Raw genomic sequence first — 27,502 nt, forward strand, 5'->3', positions numbered from 1 at the left:
GCATGCTCTTATCAAGGGTATGTATCCTCTTCTTGCCGAGGGCTTGCCAAAAGCGACCCCAGAGGCATCCAGTAATTTCCCGCCACCACTAGTTCCGACCAAGCTACGTCACAAACCGACCGCAGCTGATATTTTCATTTCGTCCTATTTGGACGACACAGTCCCAGAATATGCAAATCCTGTTCCTACTCCGCCAGTCCCTGTAAATCAGGCACTTCCCGCTCCTCCAGACACCGGAGTACCTGTTACGGTACCCCCGGTCCAGCCCGCCATACAAGTCCAGCCTGCATTTCCATTTCCCACTCTGCCAGGACGAAGAGCATCAGTAGACGATTCTAGTTTAGGGGCCGCAGGGGGAGGTCCTCCAGGAACCCCGCCGCCACACAAGCGTTTAACGTTAGCCGAATTACATGCACAAGCGTCACAGCGTACGCCCAGGTATCAGTCTGTTGCAGAAATAAGAAAAGCCCTTAATGAATGTGGCTATGATCCAGTCCCAGGCGAGGATAATATGGTTTTATATTCATTACGCGTGAGAAAGGTGACCGAGTATCTAGTCACTTTACCGAATATGAAGGAAGATCTAGACAGAATATATCGTTTCATCCGTACAGGGGATGATCCAGAAAGTATTAGTGAAGTCATGTCTCAAAGGAAAGCTGAGATCCAGCTCATGTTATTGAAGTTCCTGATTAATTGTCTAATAAGAGAACAAGATTCCCCGACTAAAGATCAAGCCGAAATGAAAGTCCTGACAAGGTGGAGTGATAATATAGCCGAGGGTAAGCACAAAACTATCAGTAGTATAGAGAGTATGTACAAGAAAATCCGTAAAGAAATAATAAAGTTACACGAACAACGTAAAGAAGCACAAGTAAGCGAGAAAGAAAATGACTCTTCTACAGAAGAGGTAGAGGACGAGAATCCCGACAGAATAGCGTATGTAGGAAAATCTAGATTTCCAGATCGCCATTTGCGCCTAGAACACAAGTCAATTTTTCATCATCCAGCACCAGAACAAGGTTCTCTGGAACAAGTATTTCAAGCTACCGACCATATTCTGAAATCACGAATCGGTTACAGTGAATTAAGTACTATGCATGAACAAGAACTAGCCCGATCAGCAGTCCGATGGATTACTGATTCTACCACTTTTCCAGACGAAATAGTGGCACAAATGTTTCTGAAAATGCCCCCAGCCGAGCAGCGACTGGTGGGTATGTATATGATCCAGCACCTCATTACATTGTATGAGGGTCAACATTCTGATCCAGGTCCGTTACATGATGTCCTGAACGAGTTACTCCAGTATAAATGGAAAGGTTTAGGTACCGATTTGATTAGTGTCATTCTAGAACAGCGCTACAAATACAGAACGTTTTTGAACCCGCATTTTGTTCATGTCTCACCTCCAGAAAGTAAACCCTTTTACATAGACAGACAGAATCCGTTAAGAGAAGTGCATCCAGTTAAGACAGAGGGTGGTGAAATGCAACGAGTGTTTGTTTACACCCCTATCACAAAGATGGAACTCTTAGAGATGAAAAAGTTAATTCCCTGTCATGATAAAGATCCAGCAGGGTTCCACCGAGAATTAAAAGACATGCTCCGTATGGGAGAATACACGTATCCAGATATCATTAAAATGTTAAAAGTCTTGTTGCCCGCAGGGGTATATGAGAAACTCAAAGAAAAAGAATGGGAGGTGGGAGAGAAAAAGATCGATTGGGCAGTTCTAGAAGCTGAAGATAAGGCACGAGTACCAGGTACCGGTCTTGGAGATAAATGTAAAGAATTACCTGAACTGTTAATACAAGTTTTGCCCAGACTATTAGCAACTAAAAAGGAAGACTGGGATGCAATCTCAGCATGTAAACAGAAACAAGACGAAGACACTAGTGATTTTTACTCTAGATTTGAAAAATGTTTTATTATAAACAGTGGCCTCAAGACGAGTAGTGAATCATACCCTCATCTTTTTGTTACTAAACTAGTCGAGAATTCAAGTCCACAAGTTAAGAACAGAGTTTTGAAAGTCGAAAGTACCTGGCAAGCTAATACCCCGTCCCAGATGTTACAGATGCTTCAATATCACCAGAATAGAATCAGAGAAGAACAAGAACATGAAAGGAAACGTATGAAAGACACGAAAATGAAAGTACTAGTTGCACAATCTGTTCCTCAAGACAGTCAGAAGAGGGGTCCGAATCAAGCCAGTCATCCTGCAGCTCCCGTTAAAGGAAACTGCAATTATTGTAAACAGCCAGGTCATTTTATAAACGAGTGTGCAGTTCTGAAACACAACATAGCTACCGGTAAGACTAAAGAAAGACCACGTCCGCCGAGACAAGAACAAGTTACACAGACTCCTCAGTCACAGAATGCACCACAGACAGTTACAGCACCGCAGCCTATCGCTGCAACACAGCATGTTACACAGCAGATGTACCAGTATGCACAGTCAGAATATCCAGAGTATCAACCGTATTCATGAAACAGCCTGGAGAGGGAGGTAGGCTTGCCTCTCATCGAGATACCTGTAGATCAAGAAGGTCCCTATGTTCATAGTCAAGTACTAGGGAAAGACAGAAAGTTTCTGATTGATACAGGGGCAAGTAGGACCACTATAAGTCACGCCGAAGTTCCAGGGGCTCCGCTCTCAGGCTCTAGAAATGTTTCCCTTGGATTTTCAGGAAAACCTATTGTAAATGAAATATCAAAGCCAGTTACTCTAGAAGTAGGTCCGTTGTCCCGCACTACTGATCTGTTACTTACTAAGTCATGTCCAGAAAATCTATTAGGCATTAAGACACTGAAAGAGTTAGGTGCAGTTATATGCTGTTCCCCCGAGGGAATACGATTGTTCCTACGTGACTTCAAGGGTCACTATGTATTACGAGATTTTGATCCCAGATTGTCTAATGTTCCGCAGCATCTATGGGCACAAGGTCCAACTGATGTTGGTTATATGCAAATCACACCCCATCGTGTGACTCTCAAGCCAGGTGTAGTGTTACCACGAATCAGGCAGTACAGACTGCCACCTGAGGATGTAGCAGCCTTATCCAAAATTATTGACGAGCTCATCGCTCAAGGAGTAGTTGTAGAAACTGACTCCAATGTATGTAATTCTCCGATCATTCCTGTCATGAAACGTACTGATCCAAATGCACCTCCAGTATATCGTTTAGTGATTGACCTTCGAGAACTTAATAAATGCACTATTCCCCAGTACCCAGTTGTCCCAGATATCTCTTCCCTATTGACAGCCATTGATTCCGAAGCCTCATTTATTACGGTCATAGACCTCAAGAACGCATTTTTCAGTGTTCCCATTCATCCAGACAGCCAGTTCCTTTTCGGATTTTGTTTAAATGGAAGGAGCTATATGTTCACACGAGCTCCTCAAGGTTTCACAGAAAGTCCTAGTATTTACAGTCAAGCACTCAAGAGACAACTAGACAACATTCACATGCCAACTGACACTGCCCTGCTCCAGTATGTCGATGATCTCCTGATCACAGCCCGTTCTGAATGTGCTTGCGAGCGAGCATCCCTTACAGTCTTGTATTTCCTAGCCGAGATGGGACACAAGGTGTCCCCTTCGAAGCTTCAATTCTGTGTCCAGCAAGTGATCTATTTAGGCCACTTACTGTCCAAGAGGGGTAGGCAGTTGACACCAGACCGTATCCAGTTAATAGCGAGTCTTCCTCAGCCCAAGACCCAGAAGGAGGTACGTGCTTTTATCGGCCTTACTTCTTATTGCAGACAATGGATTCCTCAGTATGCATTTCTAGCTAAACCACTGATACAGTTAACGACACAGGAGGCAGCCGTATCGACTGTTCTCCCTTGGACATCTGAACATACACTTAGTTTCAATGAGTTAAAGAAAGCCTTATGTCAAGCTCCAGTTCTAGCAACAACGAACTACAGTAAGCCTTTTATACTTTTCGTCACTGAACGCGAAGGTACAGCATTATCTGTCCTCACACAAGATCAAGCAGGACAATACAAGCCTTGTGCTTATTTTTCGAGCACATTAGATCCTGTAGCCCAGGCTCTGCCTGCGTGCCTCAAGTCAGTTGCAGCCACAGCACTTGCTATCAGACAAAGTGATTCCATAGTATTAGGACACTCCCTGACAGTACAAGTTCCACACTCCGTGGAAGTTCTTTTAAACCGAACACAGACTCAGCACTTGACAATTGCACGTTTAACAGGTTATGAATTGACACTGTTCCAGCCACACATAGAAATCAGACGCTGCAACGTTTTAAATCCTGCTACATTGTTACCATCAGTTACTTCGAATTCTGCCACACACGACTGTGTGGAAGTAGTTAACATCATGACAAAGCCAAGACAAGATCTGACAGATATTCCATTACCAGATCCCGACCTGACACTTTATGTGGATGGTTCATGTATGAGAACAAGTACAGGAGAACTAGTAGCCGCGTATGCAGTGACTACTGACACTGAAGTTATTGAAACACACCGTATTGACACCCTGTCTGCTCAAGCAGCGGAGCTAGTTGCTCTGACTCAAGCCTGCATACACGCCAAGAACCTGAAAGTTAATGTTTACACCGATTCACGTTACGCATTTGGAGTCGTACACGACTTTGGAGTGCTCTGGCAGGAGAGAGGTTTCATGACTTCTCATGGAACCAAGATTCAGCATGGTCTCCTTATTCAGGCTCTGTTAGATGCCATACATTTACCGACATCCATTGCTATCATGAAGTGCAAAGCACATACGAAAGTTACTGACACTATTTCCCAAGGTAATGATCTAGCAGATCGCACAGCCAAGCTTACAGCTCAGACTCCAGACACTTCAGTTAATCCGACACAGACACACACTCCAGATCCGACTACATGTATGACAGTTAAGGACCCTACTCAAGATGTCAGATATCCAGTTACATGCTACTCCCGATGAAATCAAGAAATGGTCCGAACAAGGAGGGGTCCAGACAGATCAGGGATGGGTAACAAAGGGTAGAGCCACATGGTTTCTCCCCGACTCTATGGTTCAAGTCATTATTAATACCGCACATAGTCCAGCACATTTAGGAGAAAAAGCTATGTTAGACAGTATCCAGAATATTTGGTTCAACAAACATTTACGAGCTGCAGCCAAGCAGAAAGTCCGTACCTGTATGATATGTTGTCAGTTTAATCCAGGTAAAAGTGTCCCGGTGGAACAAGGTGGATTCCAGCCCCCTGACCACCCTTTTGAAGTCCTCCAGATGGATTATATTCAGATGGAGCGATGTCGAGGTTTCAAGTATGTCCTCGTAGTTGTATGCGCTTTGTCCAGGTGGACAGAGGCATATCCAGTCCCAGATTACACAGCCGCGACCACTGCCAAGCAGTTGGTTCGTGAGTTTTTCCCCCGTTATGGACTCCCTAGGGTCGTATATTCTGACAACGGCCAGCCATTCTCATCTGAACTCATGAAACACGTGTCCCTTTTGTTAGGGTACCAGTGGAAGTTCCATTGTGTACGCCATCCTGAAGCAGCTGGTCTCGTAGAGAGACATAATCAGACTCTGAAAATTCGAATTGCAAAGGTTTGTCAAGAGAAAGGTGTGGACTGGCTAGTAGCTCTGCCAGTTGCTCTGTTCTACATGCGCATGGTCGCACATTCCAGATCAGGTCTGTCCCCGTATGAGGTCGTTTTCGGCCGCCCCCCTAACATGTGGGGTACACCTAGACCTCGAAGTATTACCGATGTTTCAAGTAATATGCTGACAGATTACCTAGCTTCCTTGATGTCTGCCCTCAACTCTTGTCGTTCACAGGTTGCCGCCGCATTTCCAGACAATACCGAGGTGGCACCGCATGAAATTGTTCCCGGATCCATGGTCCTAGTGCGAAATTTCGATCGTTCAAGTCCGCTGGAGCCTCGCTGGAAGGAGCCCCGACAGGTCCTCCTGGCCACCCGCACAGCCGTGAAGTTGGAGGGACGCAAAGGCTGGGTGCATCTTTCGCACATCAAGACATTTTATGGATTGAAACCAGTTTCAAAGAACATTTCCGAGGATTTAAAGGATTGCCAAAGTACTATTCTTAAGGACTGTCCCGCAAAAGACAATGATACTGCACCCTCCCTGTTAGAGACAACTCCGCAACAGGAGTATAAGAAAAAGCTAAGGTCTAGTAAAATAAGTCAGCCAGTTTGATTGTCTAAGTCCTCCCCTAGGTGAAACGGTTAGACCGGTTTCTGACAATGTATAAAATAGACCCCCATAGTGAGAGAGTTAGTCAAAACTCAATCCGATGTATCGTTTTTCTATGTTTCATATTATTTCTCAGTATTATGATTTCCTGCACCAGTTATGCGTTTTATCTGTATTTTCCAGTTTCTCATGTAAATAAGTCCTCTAATGCTACAGTAGAACACACGTTTAGTGATCTGCCTCCTCATGAACTCTCTTACCGCCTCGCTATGCGTAACAATTCTTTTATCCGCATGTTACATTATTCACACCAGACCAGCAATGCCACTAATTGTTGGGTGTGTGGTCGACTCCCCCCTTTCCAGACACCGAAGGGAGTTCTGCCACTCTTTCCTTATCCATTTTCACATAATGGTTCGTGTGGAGCATGGTCCACGTTAACGTCATCTTCAACAGATATGTCTTTTCTTAACAGTACATGTTTCCCAGACAAGCAAGGTCTTCCCCACAGAACAGGGTTAGATCTAGAAAACGAAGTTTACAATTTAGGTAATTATTCTTCGAATTTCATGGTCCTGAATGTTCAGTCTGATTCCACTCCAGACTTACCTGCTATTTCAGTACTACCAGTCAAAGGCGAATTATGTGTTAGAAATAATGGTTCCGTACATGTAGGACATAGCGATTGTACTACTATTGTCAAATATAGTGACAGTGGGAAATCTATTTTCAAAGCTTCACGTCATTCTTATTTTATTTGTGGTCAGACCGCATATGTTCGTCTGCCCCTCGATTGGGAGGGAACCTGTTACATTGCCTTCCTACTGCCACCTGTTTTCCTAGCCCCATCTGATTATCACAGAAACACACATCTAGTACACATTAGACATAAAAGGGAGATCGAGTCCCCCATTGTCGATTATACTGAAACTGCTCTAGAACAGTATACAGATTTCAATAGAGGTTTCTTCTTTTTTATAGGACCTATCAAGAATAGTAAGCTAATTCGTAGGTTAACCAGAACCCTTGAAGCTGTAGTAAATGAGACTGCCTCTGCTCTAGGTAACTTAACTGAAGAGCAATCTGCTATGAGATTTGTCGTTTTACAGAATCGTCTCGTCCTTGACGTCATATTGGCCGATAGGGGCGGGGCCTGTAGAGTCATCGGATCTAGTTGCTGCATTTTCATTCCAAATAACGCACCGTCTGTATATTCAGCTATAACCAGACTCCATAAAATTGCCCATCTGTTACACCAAGACCCAGGCACCTGGACATGGTCCGGTTGGTTCTGGAATATAATTTCCGCTTGGGGATGGAAAGTCTTGTCCTTTCTAGGTATTGCAGTAGCGATCATATTCAGCTGCTGCCTCTGTATACAATGTGGCCCTGCGATTTGCGGCATTTGTGCTACCTCTTGTATTCCTAGTCCCAAGTCCCGTTCTAAATCCCGTTCCAAGAAAATTCGAGACGAGCAAATGATACTGTATGAAATGATAGATGGTATCATGAATATTGATGTTTCCTGAAGGAAACGTAGTGACAAGGAGGGAATGTGGAAAAGTAAATGTTGCCATGTTCTGTGTCCCTACGCGTCCTCCATCATATGTTATGTGTGCATGATTAATATGCATATGTATTCCCCATGTTCGATTAAAGACGCAATTATATTTGTGTCCACCTCTAGTATGCCAATTTCCAGTTCTCGTGAATACTACGAATATCAGGCCTATGTAAAGCTACGTTGCCACGTTTCTCAGTGTGCACGTTATTCCATTGTAAAGTCCCCGTTTCTAGGCCTCAAAAGGGCCTGGACACCAGATTCAGCTTCTGTCTCCTGAGCCTCGCTGAGGAGCGATACAGCCCCCACCTGTGTTCCTGACCCTTCACTTACTTCCTGCCTTGCAGTGCCCGGTTCAGCCTGGCTCTGCCTACGAGTCTGCCAAGAGTATGTTATGATTCTAGTTATCAGTTCAGTCCTCCTTCTCTGCATTCCTAAGCTACTGAACTGCATCAATAGTTACCATCATAGTCTAGCCTTTACGTCTCCATGTTGGAGAAATACTGTATTAATGATCATTTAATATTCTTCATCACGCACTACATGTAGAATAATGCATGCTCCAGTCTTAGAGTCCGTTAGCCTCTCCCCTCCTGACTCTTAGTTTATATCAACATGTTCTCTAAACATCAGATACTAGATACTGTTTAGGTACATGTCGCCCTGACTCTCCAGACTTCAGTCTCTGCTCCTAGCACAGAGTTTGTAGCCCCCAGCTTCTCCTAGTAACACGTCATTGCCAGTTTGCGCGCACCATTAGGTCAGAGGTCCCGGCTCCTTAGGTAGCCCCCCTCCATGTTTCCGCCCCATTCATGACATATTCTGTTACGTTTGCATCACATGTCTATGTATACGCCTCTGTTACACCTACTTTCACCCTTATCTTTCGCGACTGCTATTGACCACACCCACTGCTCCACCTATCGTATGTATTGTAATGCAACTGTTTTAGTATATATGATCGTGTATTGTTATTAAATGTTAGCGCGCTCATCCCAGATCCAGCCCCGGCAGCTGCCGGGCCACGCTAGTCCTGTCGGGGCCCCCCTGTCAGGCCCTGCCATCCTATTCCTGTGCAGGTTGTCCTGTTCCTGTCCTTTATGCTGTAATAAACCTGCAAAACTCCTACTACCTCGAATCTTGACTCTTATTTATTGAGCTATCTGTTATTCATTTATCCATTCAAAAATAGAGGTATTATTTATTTATTTACCACAGAGTGCCTGCCATCTGTAAGATGGCGGGCACTGAAGAGTGGGCTTCACCTCGCCTCTCCCAACTGAGGGGTGGGGTTGGCAGAGGTGGACACAGCTTTTGGGCTGTGCTAATTTTTCCCGCCTGTCTTCCCGCCGAAAAGGAGGGGAGACGGGAAAGGGGCCTGCTCCTGATAGCAGGAGGGGCTGGGGGGTCACACATTACAAAGGCGGCAAGGCCTTTGAAGCTCCCGTCACAGATGGCTCTGCCTGGCAAGGGAGGACCTAGCCTGGCATTTCGGTCTGGACAGTTCCCATTGGGTGCAGGGTCAAGACTGATTTGCATATGGCTGGGTCCAAACTGGAATGGCACGGTGAGCAAAAACATTGATAGATTTAGGCCCATATGTCTGTACTGGGGTGAATGTATTACCATGTTCTGCATTCTGTCCATCAATTGTTCTTTTTGCATAAAGTAGGGGCTAATCATGTCAAAAAAGGCACTTTCTCACCCTGCGCAAAAAACAGCCGCTCCCACCAACTAACGGAAACCAGTAGAAACAATGTCCATTGCACAATTTATGCTTTCGGAGGCTGTGCTTTCCCCTAAATGTAAAATCTTTCTTGCCTCCGATTTCCGATCTACTAGGCACAAGGTCTAACAAAGCGCTATATCAGACCGCATTTGTCTATCGTAGTGGCCTAAAATAGCTAAGGAATTACCCGCATGAATAGACAGGGCAGACATTGAGGAGAAACGTTTACCAATGTTATTCAATCACCTGCTGTCCTTATCGGGAGGGGCAGAGACTGGAGTGGTGGGATTTTTGGAATGGTGCTGTGTCGCTTGAAAGACCAGGAAATCAATCGGCCTTGGGGTGTCCTACGAGGCAGGCAGAAGAGTAATCAGAGGCTTTGTACTTTTAACCAATACAGGGCACCACAGCTGCCACGGAAACTGGAGTTTTCATTAATTTGAGGCCCTCTTCCCAAATGTGATCCACTATAGCGATAGCTCGAAATGACTTGCACACCTGTTCTTTAAACTCATACAAGAATCAATCGGATTGCTTCATAGACATGGGTAGCTCAATGCGTGCAGCAGTCCTTTCCATCAAATTGTAGATACCTCCAATGTCATCAGGAGAGGACTCTGAGGGGTGCGTTGCTGGTGGTGATGGTATAGGTATTACAAAATAGTCACTCATTGTGAGGCGGATGGGTGTTATAAATCTCACCCGCTTCCCCGTCATTGTCAGATGATGCTGATGATGGATCATCTTTGGGCAGCACAGGGTATAGTAGAAGCAGGTGTCATCCTTGGCATTGGAGGAGGTGGCATAAGTTGAGTGGATGGAATAAATGGTGGAGGTAGTGTTTAAGGGTCTTGTGCAGGATCTGGGAAACTTCTGCGATAATCTTGTAGCATCACCTGCAAGTCTTGCACCAAAGAAAAGGGTACTGGTACTTGCGATGGGGAGGTGGATGTTCTGGAAAGTGGGAATAATGGGGTCTAGGATTATAAGAATGTCCATAATAAGATTCCTCTTAGTCATCCTCGTCCTGATATTTGGCCTGTGATTTGGATGGGCTACACACACCCCAAAAGGCCACGAAACGTCTGAATTATCCAACTCCTCGAGTAGATGGCGTAGAGGAAAGGGAGGCATTTTGCTGGGGGAAGGGTTGTGAGGCTTCAGAATAGCTTTTGAAGCTTGCATCCCGGAGTCATCAACTACATCAATGATGAAGAAATTGGAGATGAAGTTCCATGAACGGCGGCGTAGACTGCTTAGTTGACGAGGCATCTGGTGATGACTGTTTCGCCGACTGCTTGGTCGACGATGGCTTCGGGGACGATAATAGCTTTGTTGATGGTGGGGCCGTCAATAAGTCCATTGTCGACAGTATTGGGAACGTCTATGGCAGGCTCGCTGAAGGTGGAGTTAACTTTGCAGTCGTCGACAATATGTTAGTCGACAGATTGGGTGAAGTAAATACTGAAGTGATCTTTGTCGCAGACAGGCAGAGAATGGAAACCGTGATGATCATTGTTGTAGTGCTAGTCGACAACATAAGTTGAGTGGATTTTCGTCAACTGTACCTTCTGGATCTTTGATTTTGACGTCGCTGTCTCAGAAGAGGTATGTGAGCGCTTTGAAGAGGAGGCAGCAGGGATGGTCGGCTCCTAAGAAGTGCTTTTTGAGGAGATTTTTAACTTTTTCTCCTTTTTCTCAATTATTTTAATAAGTCTTGTGAACTTTTCTGCTGCATTCAGAGGTTACCTGGTCATGGGACCTGTCCCTTTTCTGAGGCTTAGTAGAAGAGTTGTTAAGTTAGCCTCATTTGAAGAGGCAGTTTTTAACCTCTGGAGTCATAACAGGAGCTTTGCTTCTCTGTCTCGCAACGTTTTGGAAGAAAAAGTGCAACATATTCTGCAGTACCTCACAGAATGAGGATGATAAAGGCAATAAAGGCATTCTTTATGTCGGTCGTCCACACACAAATTCTTCCCACAAGATATGCAGGAGCTGAAGAGTTCCTTTTAAGGAGAACAAGACATTCTTAATTTGTTAGAACTGCTAAGGTGAAGACAAAACTGACCAGAGGTCAGGGATACTCCCTTCCACAACGTACAATAGAAAATCTGAGAAAAACATTCTCTGTTAAGAAGGTTCTAGAGGATGCTGTCGGCTGATTGGTTATAGCTCAAGTTTGGCTCTTTTTAAAAAGAAGATATATATGACTGCTGGACTAACCTTAAATTGCCATTATAGCCTATTATACAACTACTTACTGCTTTGTTATTGTAACGTGGGACTTCAACAATGGGTAATTATTCAAGCATGTGAATCTATGAAAGATCCAATACTGGATAACTAGACACCTCAGTTTCAGGTAAGGTCTCCAACAGGAACTAGTTGTGACGTGCAGTGTCACTTTGCAGGTGTGTGCTGCTCTTTAAATAACATGAAACTGTGGAGTCATCTGATGGTGAAGCCTTCATCGGGAATGGCTCAAGGATGGTGCTGAGGGTCCACATTATATTCCCGACATGGATCTTGCCAATTATTTGGCAGTAGAGGGTCATGGTAGGGCCCTGTGGACCTAACGGACTACCCTGGTCAGAGTTAGCGTGTGCAGAGTGTTACAAGGAAGATGAAAGCTGTTGGGACTGTAGTGGAGGAGAAGCAGAGATTGATGGAGGTTACAAAACAGGGCTGGAGTCTTTGTTTGAGTCTCTTTGGTATGTTAAATGAATGCCATTCCTCAGTAAAAGCCTGTTCAAACGTCAGCTTCCTTTTCAGAGCTGTTGAGTCTGGTTCTTGCAGTAGAGGGCGAGCTAAGCTTGTCAGTCTGAGGATGAATATAAATTATCTTCGGTCTGACATAAGGCTGTTCAAGGAAAGCAATGGCTGGAGTCATGAAACTTGCCAGTGAGGATGGCACAGAGATGTGTTTCGCTGTCTACTTTTGTGCCAAAGGTATTGGCTCAATAGATCGGAGCCTAAGAGGCATGGCTTGGTTTAGAGGCTCTGAGCTTTTTACTTGCATCTTCCCAGGAGCCAAAAAGGGCTCTAACTGCCGAGCAATCCCGGGCCAGTGGCAAAAGACGACTGCCAAAGACTTTTCAGGGTCGAAGCTAGGCTCCCTCGAGAGCAGTGCTGGTCTTGGAAGGACTCTAATCGGGGTCAAAGATCCTCAGATGACACCTGAAGTGCTGGTGTCTGCAGAGCAATTGGTGTCCTGCATGCCACAGGACCCAAGATGGCTGCCAGTGGCGCCAACAATCGAGTTCAAGGCCTCTTGTCTGATGCAAAGCCTTATATAATACAATAACAACCATTGTATGCAGCAAAGTGAATTTGTGCAGACCAGATAGGGCCCTACGCTAATGCTCCTCATTGATGGAGGGAGTACAAGTTTCAAGTGTAAAAAATCCGAGACACAGCAGTGCTGGGCAGAAAGAACATCAATAACTTTAATTGTTATTATTGGGACCTCAAAAATTATATTTGTCTAGTTCATTTCTTTATTTTCTTTTATGCACAAGTTACTACTGTCAAGAGGATTATAAGCATGAATGTATATTATGATCTGATTACATACATAAATAGATCATCTTTCAGTTATTAAAAAAGGTTAAAAACAATATTATCGCAAACAGTGATTAAAGAAATTTCTACCTGCTCATCTACATAATCATCAATTCGTTTCTGGCATTCATGCCATTGTTCAGCAACTTGACCCATCTCCAGTTCCAATTGATGATACCTTTGTAACAAGGTAGTATACATATCTTCACTATAAGAGTCATGTGAAGTTGTTCCAAGCCTGCAATAAAAATATATGAAAAATAATAAGTTATGTATAAAACCTAACTAAGCCAAAAGAGTCACAATATTTGCTTGGCCATTAAATGATCAACATATTAATCTGAACATTTTGAGGAGTTACGCTTTCCATCACATACCTGCGTTTAAAACTCTAGATACATCTGCAGGTTAGAGAGCAAAATCAAAGTAATAATTAGTCTAGTTCACAAAAAGGGGAAAATTCATTATATAAATCACACCAATGCATCACTCCACCATCAAACCACCTACATGCAGACTACTATACCCTAGCATGGGTTAAAAGAACATTATGTGGAGTAGAGGTAGTGTTAAACTTCCTCTACATCGTAAGTAAATAAACTATTTCACCAGCATCAAGTGAAAGTACTAAAAACTAATAGCCATTTCACACCACTGGTAACAGCAGATTTGGGTCTAGCATCAACAGTAATTTTAACTATTGCAATGTAATCTACCTAAACTTCTCTCAGAAACCAATCACCAGATCACAAAAAAATCAGACTATAGGACTAGATGACTAGACCTATAAACAAAAAAGAAAAACAAGTACTTCCAAACTGAGACAGTGTCTTCCGTAAAAACATTTAGCCAGAATTGATAAAAGCCAATATGTCTGGTGTTGGATGCCAGCCTTTGGGCTTTGCCAATGTTACATTTTTCAAATTTTTTGCACATCTTTATCACAGAAATACTCAAAAAGGACTTACACAGGGGGGCATGGCCGGCAGTCAACTGAGATGGCCACATCTTGAAGGGGCTCAGGTGGCTAGCCGTGTAAATATCCATAAATCCATTCATTCATTTATCCGTTTACCGCACTGCCCTGCAGCAGAGGGTGACCCAGCAACGTCTCTGGCGTAACAAAGGACTGCTGATTATGGATTTTGTCCAGCTGGCTAGAAGAGAGCGATACGGCCGCAACGGCGAGGCATGGACTTGTCCGACAGATTCGGGTAGAAAAAAAAAAAAAGAGTTGGGGTGGTGCAAAATGAGAACTAGCACCAGCCCGCCGGTAGCGAGAGGCGGCCGCTGACTGAGTGAGGAAGAGAGGCAAGAGGCCGTGCACCCATCCAGAACCAACCAAGGGTAGGCGGTGTGGCTCCATCCCCGAGGCGAGGAGAGAACACTGGGGCCGCACCGCGCGGCACAGACTGGTCAGGCAGAGGTTTGCTCCACCAAAGAGTCGGCGCAGCCGAGAAGGAGCATGGTGCCGGGCCACCTGCAGAATGAGGCAGCAGACGCCTGAACACATAAGGGAGAGGAAAGGGGCCAGCACATGACCAACAACTGTAGGAGAGCTGCGTTGAAGCCAAGAACCACTGCAAAAGCTAAACCAGCTAGCACCATAAGGGCGGATGCAGGCCAGAACTGTGGCGAGGTCTTGTGGCTGGGCGACCCATTAGAGGAGAGACCGCATAGGCCCACACCTGAGGGGTTAAAGAGGAGATGGCCCAGAGGAGCAATGCCGCCCCAATGGGCATAGGAAATGCATGGGAAACCTGATACAACCTCCCCCAGCGGTGAATACTAAGGGTAGAGGACCAAACCCAGACGTCAGTAACAAAGAGAGGGGTTTGAATGGGCCCAGAGCGCGGTCTAAACTGGGGGACATATAGGGACTCCCAGCTGAATAGACAATGCAACTCCAACCGGGCCAGTGGTGCCACCCACATGGAAGATGGAGTGGAAAGCTTGTACCCCTCCATCCCTCCCACCTGACCCCCCCCCCCCCACCCCACCCCCGAGTTGGAGAGACACCAACGGGGACTGCCACAAGATAGGTACATCGCATCCAGCATGTAGTGGGGCACGCCAGACCTAATTTCAGAGATAAGAGGGGGCCAGGTGAAGTCGCAGAGAGACCTTGGTATCCAGACTGCGGCCCGGGGTGAGTGCCTATCGCCCTGTACTCTCCTGTGGTGCGACCAGAAATATTTATCACCTGCCAACCACTGAACAATACTGACTGAATGAGCAAGAGCTCACCCAGGCTGCAGTGACACACACACACAGTGTGAACATCCAGCTAAAGACGATGTTGGGGAACAAGGCGTTCCGAGTGATGCACCAAACGAATATAGACAAATTTGTACAGCCCATAACAGACACTCCAGGAGCAGTGGAAGAAGGCACAACAGCCCCCAACTACAACACACAAAGAGCTAACACTACAAGAAATTATGGCGACAATACAAGGGGTGCATACAACCTTAGAGAGTAAAATAGATACAGTCAGTCACCTCAGAGGTTACTTTGATGCATGCCAACCTACAGAACATGGGTTCTCGCATCAAGATTACCGAAGACTCCATGGCCACACCACCAAAACACTTGTGGTACAAGTCAAGGTATTGCAAACTACTGCTGCCACCCTAGAGACGAGAGTGGAAGACTGAAGGGCGTGCATGCAGGAACAACATCAGGATTTTGAAAGTGCCGGAGCGAGCGGAGGGCCCGACAATGGACCTTTTAGTTGAAAACACCTGCAGGCGGGTTGTCTCAACTAATTCTCAGTGGAATGGGCCCAGCAAGTCCCAGGGGACCCGCCACGACCTGGGGCACCCCCTCGGCCTTTAGTGACGTGAATCTTTAACTATAGAGACAGAGGTGTCATACTACAGATGGCCCAATCTGCCCCGTCACTCGAACTGGTAATTGCCAGTCACATTTTTCCCGGATTTCAAGATTAAAGTCCAGAGATTGCTAAGCTCCTTCCTAGAGGTCAAGAAGGCTCTACGTGATAGATTATTAAAATATGCAATGCTATTCCCAGCCAAACTCAGAGTGGCAGCGGAAGGAAAGACGTGGGAATTATTTGCTTAAGTTGTTTATATGTGTAAGTGCAAATTACAGCAACTATTTTATGCGGTTAGGCAACGCAAATTGGAGCAGACCTCGCTTAGGCTCAGGGGCAGAAGTAGATGTGGCTCTCCCCAGGCACTGCGATGGCCACTTACTTAACATTATCTACCTCTAAATTCGTACACCACTCCCCCCTCCCCCCAACAAGGATTCACACTGCAGCGCTGGCAGACTTGGGCTCACTCATTGTACGACTACCACGGGGGAGCTGCTAATCCCAGGCGACTGCAATGCAGCTATCTGCGGAGAAGGACTGCTGGCTGGCGCTGCAGCAGGATCCCTAGAGCAAGGCCCTGGAGGACTTCTTGTCGGTCATGGGCCTGGTTGATGTGTGGCTTATGTGCAATCCAGCGGCGGTCACTATACATTCCACTCAGGTGCGCATGGCAGTTTATCACGCATAGATTATATGTTTGTTTTAGCAGTGCAGCTTCCAACTTTTAGGGAGGTTTACCACCTCCCGACGGGAATCTCGGATAATTCCCCAGTGTGCACAATTTATGGTAGACGTATTACAACTGGGGTAAATGTAATGCCGCTCAATCCCTGGTACCTCATTGTGCCGAATATCGGGGCCGGACTGCAAAAGTCTACTGACCAGTATTTCACAGTAAATTCAGGGTACAGTGGACTTGATTCGAGTACTGTGGGAGGCCTTTAAGACTATAATAAGAGGTCAGAGTGTCTTGCTGACCATGGGTCACAAAAAGGAAAAAAAAGGCACAACTAGAGATAGTAAAGAAAGTGATCAAGACCCTGGAGGCCGAAATGTTATCAACAGACCTCATGGAGGTGAAACAGACTCAACATCTAATGGAAAGAGTATAGAGAAGTTGTGGAGGAGGCAGACAGGGCCAGGTACAGAGCGACCCAGCATCATTTATATGAGGTAGGAGATAGTGTGGGCAAATTACTGGTTTGATTAGATAAAAGGGAAGCAGGGTCGAAATGGGTATTTGAAGTTGTCATGGAGGGAAGAACTCCAGTCAGAGACAGGCAAGGTATTGCCAACACATTTGTGGCGTATTTTACAGAGCTATACACTCTGTTGGTACGGGCCACATCGGGTGAAGCGCAGGACTGATTAGCCACCCTTAAAAAGCCATAATGATAACTGACAGAGATAAACTAGAAGTGAACCTCACTGACAGTATGGTGCCTCATGCCATTCAGTCATTAAATACTTGGAAAGCAATGGTTCTAAATGGCCTCCCGATCGAACTGTATAAACAGCATCCAAGTTTCCCCCTATTTCATGAAGATGTTTCAGGAGAGTCTGGAGGTTGGGAGGGTACCAGAAACCAGAAGCCTGCTAACAAGCATTAAACATAATGCAGAAAAAACACCAGAATGATACAGGTCTTACAGGCCGATCTCCCTACTGAATGCAGAGGTCAGATCTTGGCCAAATTGTTAGCAACTCGATTGACCCAAGTGATAGGTACATTGATACATCCCAATCAGTCAGGTTGTATGCCTGGTGGGAATACCACACTTAATTTGAGACACCTGCACGGAGTGTTGGGAAGGGTGGAGAATGTTCAAGATGATGCCATGGTGGTGTAGCTGGATGCTAGAATTGCAAACACAACAGTGATGGACAGAATGTGGATCAATGTCACACATTCACCCCAGTCCAAAGATCTGGGCCCAAATCCATCGTTTTTCCACTCCACACCACCCTGGGTTAGACAATGGCGATATGCAAATCAGCGCTGACCCTGTGCCCCATGGGAACAGTCCAGTCCGAACTACAAAAGCCATGTCCTTCCCAGAACGGAAACTAGCATCCGAGGACCGGCCCGGTTTCGAGGTAACACCTCTCATCAGCCCGGCTAGCTTGATTCCAGTGGTGTGGAGTGCCTGGGACTCACGTCTGAGCATCCCCAGTACACTTAGAGCGGTAATTGCAAACACAACAGTGATGGACAGAATGTGGATCAATGTCACACATTCACCCCAGTCCAAAGATCTGGGCCCAAATCCATCGTTTTTCCACTCCACACCACCCTGGGTTAGACAATGGCGATATGCAAATCAGCGCTGACCCTGTGGCCCATGGGAACAGTCCAGTCCGAACTACAAAAGCCATGTCCTTCCCAGAACGGAAACTAGCATCCGAGGACCGGCCCGGTTTCGAGGTAACACCTCTCATCAGCCCGGCTAGCTTGATTCCAGTGGTGTGGAGTGCCTGGGACTCACGTCTGAGCATCCCCAGTACACTTAGAGCGGTAATTGCAAACACAACAGTGATGGACAGAATGTGGATCAATGTCACACATTCACCCCAGTCCAAAGATCTGGGCCCAAATCCATCGTTTTTCCACTCCACACCACCCATGGTTAGACAATGGCGATATGCAAATCAGCGCTGACCCTGTGCCCCATGGGAACAGTCCAGTCCGAACTACAAAAGCCATGTCCTTCCCAGAACGGAAACTAGCATCCGAGGACCGGCCCGGTTTCGAGGTAACACCTCTCATCAGCCCGGCTAGCTTGATTCCAGTGGTGTGGAGTGCCTGGGACTCACGTCTGAGCATCCCCAGTACACTTAGAGCGGTAATTGCAAACACAACAGTGATGGACAGAATGTGGATCAATGTCACACATTCACCCCAGTCCAAAGATCTGGGCCCAAATCCATCGTTTTTCCACTCCACACCACCCATGGTTAGACAATGGCGATATGCAAATCAGCGCTGACCCTGTGCCCCATGGGAACAGTCCAGTCCGAACTACAAAAGCCATGTCCTTCCCAGAACGGAAACTAGCATCCGAGGACCGGCCCGGTTTCGAGGTAACACCTCTCATCAGCCCGGCTAGCTTGATTCCAGTGGTGTGGAGTGCCTGGGACTCACGTCTGAGCATCCCCAGTACACTTAGAGCGGTAATTGCAAACACAACAGTGATGGACAGAATGTGGATCAATGTCACACATTCACCCCAGTCCAAAGATCTGGGCCCAAATCCATCGTTTTTCCACTCCACACCACCCTGGGTTAGACAATGGCGATATGCAAATCAGCGCTGACCCTGTGCCCCATGGGAACAGTCCAGTCCGAACTACAAAAGCCATGTCCTTCCCAGAACGGAAACTAGCATCCGAGGACCGGCCCGGTTTCGAGGTAACACCTCTCATCAGCCCGGCTAGCTTGATTCCAGTGGTGTGGAGTGCCTGGGACTCACGTCTGAGCATCCCCAGTACACTTAGAGCGGTAATTGCAAACACAACAGTGATGGACAGAATGTGGATGTGGCTTGTTTCCGTTCTGGGAAGGACATGGCTTTTGTAGTTCGGACTGGACTGTTCCCATGGGGCACAGGGTCAGCGCTGATTTGTATATCGCCATTGTCTAACCCAGGGTGGTGTGGAGTGGAAAAACGATGGATTTGGGCCCAGATCTTTGGACTGGGGTGAATGTGTGACATTGATCCACATTCTGTCCATCATTGTTGTGTTTGCAGGTACTGCTCCAAGTGTACTGGGGATGCTCAGACGTGAGTCCCAGGCACTCCACACCACTGGAATCAAGCTAGCCGGGCTGATGAGGTGTTACCTCGAAACCGGGCCGGTCCTCGGATGCTTGTTTCCGTTCTGGGAAGGACATGGCTTTTGTAGTTCGGACTGGACTGTTCCCATGGGGCACAGGGTCAGCGCTGATTTGCATATCGCCATTGTCTAACCCAGGGTGGTGTGGAGTGGAAAAACGATGGATTTGGGCCCAGATCTTTGGACTGGGGTGAATGTGTGACATTGATCCACATTCTGTCCATCATTGTTGTGTTTGCAGGTACTGCTCCAAGTGTACTGGGGATGCTCAGACGTGAGTCCCAGGCACTCCACACCACTGGAATCAAGCTAGCCGGGCTGATGATAGGTGTTACCTCGAAACCGGGCCGGTCCTCGGATGCTCGTTTCCGTTCTGGGAAGGACATGGCTTTTGTAGTTCGGACTGGACTGTTCCCATGGGGCACAGGGTCAGCGCTGATTTGCATATCGCCATTGTCTAACCCAGGGTGGTGTGGAGTGGAAAAACGATGGATTTGGGCCCAGATCTTTGGACTGGGGTGAATGTGTGACATTGATCCACATTCTGTCCATCATTGTTGTGTTTGCGGATGCTAGAATGGCTTTTGATATGATAGAATGACCCTTTCAATTTGTAGTCCTGGACAGACAGGGGTTCGAGGCCAAGTTTTTGGCATGGCTACATCTTTTATATACGGACCCCCTAGCACAAGTGACAGTGAATGGAAGTAGATTGGCGGTCTTTAAGTTGCATAGAGGTACAAGACAAGTTTGCCTCCGCTCCCCGCTGATCTTTGCCTCCGTTTTGGAACCTCTGGCGGTATGGATTCAGGGAGACCCGCTAATCAGGGGGCTAAAATGGTCCAAAGACTGGGCGGATGTCCCTATATGCAGACGACATGCTCCTAAGTGGGGTGAGCCCTTATCGCACACTGCATATATGTGCCCTATCCCAACAATATTCATGTTATAGCATAAACTTGGACAAATCATAGGTATATGTCCTTCAAGGCTAGGTGCCGCAAATCCCTAGGTCTTGTATAGTATGGGTGGTGAGCGAGGGATTCCAATATCAAAATATATATATATATATATATATATATATATATATATATATATATATATATATATATATATATATATATTATAGCTCCACTCTCTCCACACGCTGGGCTTGTACGCTCCACGCACCTTTATCCACGTAGTGCACTCTCAGGCAGGTGCACATTCATGCGGGGGTGCACCCGCATCGTAAATTACAGCTCCACTCTCTCTCCACGCTGACTGTTCCCATGAGGCACAGGGCCAAGGCTGATTTGCATATGGCCATGTCTGAACTGGGGTGGTGTGGAGTGCAAAAAAACGATGGATTTAGGCCCAGAGCTCTGTACTGGGGTGAATGTATGACATTGTTCTGCATTCTGTCCATCAACTGTTGTTTTTGCAAAAATATCAATGGCATCAAATGCCATTGGTGGGAGAAATTGTGAGACCGGTTTAAAGGGAGTCAGACCGCCGCTTTGTTCAATGCCTGTTACGGCCAGGTGTTGTGATCTGCTAATCGACAGTGAAGCATTCTCTGGGGCCTCAGATCTAAGTTCTTCCAGTACCATGATGGCATTGAGATCACTTCCAGTCAAGGTGTCCGTTGACAAATTAGAACCCCCTCTCTTGGTTAATTTGTCAGTTTTTGGCTAAGTCTTGAAATATTTATGGAGTTTCAGCTTCCATGTAAATTTAAAGACATCAATTCGAGTCTGTGTGAACTCCATGCCCTTCTGGGGGCAGAACGTGAGTCCCAACTTGAGTACTGACTCCTCAGTCTCCGTCAGTGTTTTGCTCGTCAAATTGATGATAGTCAGATCATCTATCATTATTGCCGCTTCTTGTTGTATATCTTCTTGCTTTGGGTGCCTGGGGGTGGGAGGTCGTCTCTTGCGGCACCCCTGCCCCCTCCTTGTCCTCCTCTTCCCCTCCGCTCTGGGGGTTTGCCTCTGTTCCCTCTCTGCCACGATTGCCTCATGAGTTTGAACTCCTCGCGAAAAGGAGTACGTATCAAGCCTGATCTTAAGGCGCTCCTGGCGTCATCATCCGAGTACTCGTTTCCAGTAACCTCCGACTCCGAGGTAATGGGCGTTACCGAGGATGGTTGTCCAGATATTCTTCCACCACTCAAGCTCTTTTCTCGGATTATCATATTTCTTTGAGAATGTTAATACCCTCCCTTGTGCACAATCATTTTCATCACGGTCGAACTTGCTATGTTTGCGCAATTTGATTTTCTCTTTGTACGTTTTCAAATGCTTTTTCATTTGTTCTTTGAACTCCATAATTTTCGATTGAACCTCCTTTTTTTCAACAACTCTTCCAACTCTTCTATATCGTCGAGTGCCTTGTCCCGGTCGCTGCATGCGATTTTGACCAAAATTCTCAACATTCCTTTGCACGATTCCGCCGTGTGCTCCACCCATTCATCTAGTAACAGCGGATCCGGGGATTCATACGCTGGTATAGTGTAGATCCTCAGGCCTCTTGGGACCCTATTGACCTCAATATAGTTTTGGAGTGAGGTCCCTTCCCACCACTTTCTAATTTCACGCTCGTACAGCCGTTAGAGCGCTACACATTTCGTGTTGAGACTTGATTGCACGGGACCGCCCTCGCTCGCCTTGTGCTTCCCCTTTGTCTTCCTTTCTTTTTTATTTTTACGCTCTTTTTTTGATAGATCGCACAGAAGACACAGCACTCCGTACCCCGGAGGAACTGCAACAAGCATATCATAGCATAATCAGCGATCCATATAGCTTCATAAAACATAACCCCGACCCCCCCACCCACCAGCCCCCGCTCAGCCCCCCACCCTCAACCCAAGACCCCCATCTTCCCCCCAGCACAATGTCTCTTTATTCCTGTGAAAAGAATTGCATACATATAACTGTGTGTATCAGGTCGCCCCCATGTCTCCATCACTTCTGCCCCTCTGCGTCTCTTAACAATGCTGGCGGTTCCAGCCAGAGTCCCCTGTAATCTGCCCATCTTTTCCATATTTTGTAGTGTTTCCTGGGGCAGCCCCTGGCCTCAAAAACTGGCCGCTCTAACCCCATACAAAAGTCGAGGCCCTTTTTCCACATCATCACCTTGGGAGCCCGGGGGTCTTTCCATGCCTGAGCCACATCCCTCTTTGCAACTGTAAGACCCAGCAAGAGTAAATGTCGCTTATATATATTACCACCAACTCCTTCGAGGACGTGAAGGAGCCCTAGTTTGGGGGTTCGAGGGAGGTCCCAGCACCTCAGACAAGCAGTCCCACACCCCGGTCCAGAATCTTGTCAAACTACCACATCACCACACCGTATGTAGGAAGGTGCCTACTTCATGCCCACACCTCAAGCATGCTGGGGGACTCAATCAGCCCGCCACAGTCTCTCCCTGGTGTAGTAGGCCCTGTGTAGGTACTTGAACTGGATGAATCTCAGGCGCATTGCAATAGCCGCTCCTCTAGGGGCCTCAAGGGCTTCTCGCCAGTCTTCCTCCTCTAGCTCCCCCACATTCCTTACCCAGGAGTCCCGCAGAGTCTGTAGAGAGGACGAGTAATGCGTGACTAGTGTTTGGTAGATACTGGATATTTTCTTCTCCTCTAGGTTTCCCATGAACACCTTCGCCTCTATCGGACTAAACTCAGGCAAGGAGTCCAGTCCCTCCAAAGTGGGTGCAAGGGCATGGCGGAATTGTAGATACTTAAAAAACTGCGTTCGGGGCATACAAAATTCTTCACTGAGCTCTTGAAAGGATTTAAGTGACGTGCCCTTCAGAACGTGTCCTAGTGTAGAGATTCCTATAGAATCCCAGCCTCGGAAGCCCCGCAGCGACGCCAGCCGCCCATTATGTCAGAGCGGGGTCTCTGCCGTAAGCCTACCCCACCATCCCATATGACGCAACGACTGTCGCCCGATCTGAAAGACCACTTGGGTAGCACTGGGCAGCACCCTCCTCAACCGCGCCGAGTATAAAATAGTGTGTAATGTCTCGGGGTCCATTAGGTATCTCTCAAGAGCATAGGCTGGGTCTCCCCTGTCCCCATACCACCATTCATTTAGGACCAGGAGGTGGGACGCCTGATAGTAGGATTGAATGTCCGATGTCGCCAGCCCTCCGCAGTACGTGGACAAAAAGCAGGTGCGCAAGGCCACTCGCACCACCCCCCCTGCCCACAGGAACTGCCCCAGAGCCGAGTTTACTTGCCTGAACCACTGCGGCAAAATCGGATACGGGTGATTCTGTAGCTGGTACAGAAGGCGCGGAAGGGCAACCATCTTGAAGATAGCCGACCTACCGTAGAGGTTGAGGGGCATACGGGACCAGGACTTCATCTCCGTCTGCACTCGGTCTTAGACAGGTACTATGTTGCGTTCCCACGCAATAGCGGGCGAAACTGTCAAGAACACCCCCAAATACTTGAGGCCTCCAGTCGCTACTTGCAGTACCGATGTCCACGATCCAATCCACACGCGATCACCTAGCACCCAAAGATTAGATTTACGCGGGTTCAAGTACAATCCCGACACCTCATCGAAGAATCTCATGATTTCCAAGACTCTGGGCCCCGATCTATTCACGTCTGTGAGGAAAAATAGAACGTCATCTGCATATAACGCGATTCTGTCCGATGGTCCCGCCTCCCATTCAGAGCCCCTCAGCTGCGCGTCTATCCGGACCCACGCCGCCAGTGGCTCCATAGCTAGAGCGAACAAGTACGGCGAGAGGGGAGACCCCTGTCGGGGGCCTCGCCCTATAGGGAAGGCCACAGACGTGGCTCCCGCTAACCCTCACCGAGGCCGTCAAATCAGTATACAACAGCTTCAGAAACGACATAAAATGCGGCCCAAAGTTAAGACGCAGGAGGAGTGCAAAGAGGTAAACCCAACTCAGGGAATCGAAGGCCCTGTCAATGTCAGCTAGCAACAGCGCCGCTTGGGCCCCAGTTCTCCCGATCGCCTCCACTGCTACATGTGCGCATCTGATATTATGTCTCGTTGCCCTACGGGGCATAAACCCGGCCTGATCTGGGTGGATCAGGTCCGTGATGTATGGGAGGAGCCGGTTCGCAAGAGCCTTGGCCAGTATTTTGGCCTCAATATTCAGAAGAGAGATCGGTCGATATGACTCGTGCTTATCCGGGGGTCATCCGGGTTTGCAAAACACAACGATTTCAGCGTGTCTCCAGTCTGCCGGCAGGAGTCCTTGTTCTCTCGCCGCTTCCAGGGCTTCCTTATAGTGGGACCCTAAGTGGAGATGGTATTTCTTAGAGAACTCGCTCGGAAACCCATTGGGCCCAGGGGCCTTACCTGTATTGAGCTCCCCCAGGGCCGTGCCCAGTTCTTCGGCCGACAACGGAATCTCAAGCTGCTCTTGCACGTCCTCTGGGAGTGCGCGGGGTGGGAGGGCCACGATAAAGCAATCAATGTCCGGCGCAGGAAGACACTCCGACGGAGCATACTGGGCCGCGTAGTACCGGGCGAAGCTATCCGCCAGCACCGTCGGAGCCGAGATCGAGGCCCCAGTATCATCCCTGAGACCAGGGAGTACCTGCGCCTGAAACGTGTTTTGGCAGAGTCTATGTAGCATTGTACTAGATTTATCGCCCCACTGATAAATTCTGCTCCCTGTCGCCAGCCAGACTTGCCGAGCCTCGTCAAGCAGCAGGGACGCATAGGACTGCTGCGCCAGGAGTAGCTGTCCCACTTTCCCACCGTCCTTAGCAGCCCCGCATTGCGTCTCCAGCAATTCCACCGCCGCTGCGGCCTTCACCAACTCCTCCTTTCGTTTCCAACGAGCCGCCGCGCACCAGGCAATATCCACACCACGGAGCGTGGGCTTCAGGGCCTCCCACAACGTCCCCACATCGGACACTGTGCCCATGTTATCTTCCCAGTAATGGGCTATAGCCTCCCCCATATGGCGCTGATAGTCCTCCTGCTGCAAAGTCCAAGCTGAGAGGCGCCACCGAAACGGCTGCCTCCCCTATCTAAAGTAATATCCACCGTTACAGGAGAGTGGTCAGATGTCGCATCGACCCTCCCTATCACTGCGCTGGGGACAAAGATGTAGTCCAGTCTAGAAAACGATTTATGTACAGCTGAAACATATGTATACTCCCGACTATGTGCATGGAGATAGCGCCACGTGTCCACCCATCCCATTCTCTGCACCATGTCTCCCAGTTTGGTGGGTGTGTCACCAACTTGTCCTCTCAGGGGTCTGCAGCGATCCATTTGGCAGTGCATAACATCATTCCAATCACCCCCTATCACCGCAGGTCCCTCAGGAATTTCCGCCCACACCGTATACAACTTCTCAATCAATGACCACTGTAATGGGGGCGGGGCGTACACACTCCCAATCACCAGCGGCTCCACACCGATCATCCCCCTTATAAACACATACCGGCCCTGCGGATCAATCCACTGTGTCGAGTGAACGTAGGGCAATCTACGATGGACCAATATGGCCACTCCTCAGGAACTTCTCACAAACCCCGCATGATAGACCTGATCATAGCCATACCTCTGCAGGCTGAGCGTTTTGTTGCCCAACAGATGAGTCTCCTGTAGCAAGAGAATATCCGCTTTCTCTCTTTTACCCAGTCTTTGAACTGCTCCCCTCTTAATTTTATCAAGCACCCCCCACACATTCCACCTTAATACCCTCATGGAGGCCCTAGGCGTCCCTAGTCCAGGACCCTCAACCGCTATCTAATCGCAAGCACATCACAGGGCACAGCAACGGGCACAGCGGGCATATACACACCAAGAACAACAATCGAGACGACATTGTGCCATCCATCCACCCCCCACCCCCAACCTCCAACCCCGAACCCTCCCCCCAACTTCCCCCAACCCCCCCAACCTCCCTCCCCCCCCCCCCCAATACCTCAGCAACATTGAAGTACCTGTCGCGGCATAGGATATCACGGGCCCCCAAGGGGAGGCCGGAGACCATCTATCCCAATGGATCCCCATGAACAGCCCCCCAATCCCCAACATACCCCCCAGAAAACGAGCTCTAATTAAGGGGGAAAGCATCCGCTCCTAAAACATCACCCCCCCTTAACCGCCACCCCCATCAATCAAAGTCTCAATCATTCAGCAGTCTGTTTGCCCCTCCTTGCAGTTCCACCATCACGACCCAGAATGTCCCCATCCTACCAGGTACCGCAGGAGGTCATATTCACCACCGCACTGCCAGATATAGTTCAAATGTTCAAGGATCTGTCTGTGGTGGGTCAGGGGCCGTCGTCCTCTCATCTGCCGCCCCTCTTGAGGTGGAGCCCCTCCTAGATCTGGACCTCCAATTGCTTTTGCTCCGTGAACGTCGGGGTGTCCGCCTCAGTGCCCCGCTCGAAGAGGAATCCGAGTCTCAGCCCGGCGGAGTATGCGCCCTCACTTTCACCGTCTCGTCAGTCCAATGGAACACCTCCTCAGGGGTGTCGAAGAAGAGCGTGCGGGACTGGTACACGGGTGAACGTCGGGGTGTCCGCCTCAGTGCCCCGCTCGAAGAGGAATCCGAGTCTCAGCCCGGCGGAGTATGCGCCCTCACTTTCACCGTCTCGTCAGTCCAATGGAACACCTCCTCAGGGGTGTCGAAGAAGAGCGTGCGGGACTGGTACACCATTCGTAAGCGGGCCAGGTATAATAATGCATAGGAGAGCTTAAGATCCCGCAGGCGTGCCTTGGTCGCTGTAAAGGATTGTTTCTGTTGTACAAGCCTAGTGTAGTCTGGAAAAATCAAGATCTTTTGGTTTTCGCACA

At 47.9% G+C, this 27,502-nt stretch overlaps 1 protein-coding gene across 2 annotated transcripts in view; it reads right to left on the reverse strand.

Annotated features, from left to right (window-relative positions):
- Positions 1 to 27,502, reverse strand: part of FAM193A (family with sequence similarity 193 member A) — a 542,579-nt gene that overhangs the window by 293,531 nt on the left and 221,546 nt on the right. For both annotated transcript variants that reach the window (XM_078678579.1, XM_078678578.1), the window contains exon 8: positions 13,133 to 13,280. In XM_078678579.1, the coding sequence (XP_078534705.1) occupies positions 13,133 to 13,280 (148 nt within the window). The remainder of the gene's footprint in view (positions 1 to 13,132; positions 13,281 to 27,502) is intronic.

Source organism: Lissotriton helveticus, chromosome 2_2, assembly GCF_964261635.1.
Source record: "Lissotriton helveticus chromosome 2_2, aLisHel1.1, whole genome shotgun sequence".
In the NCBI taxonomy this organism is placed as follows: Eukaryota; Metazoa; Chordata; class Amphibia; order Caudata; family Salamandridae; genus Lissotriton; species Lissotriton helveticus.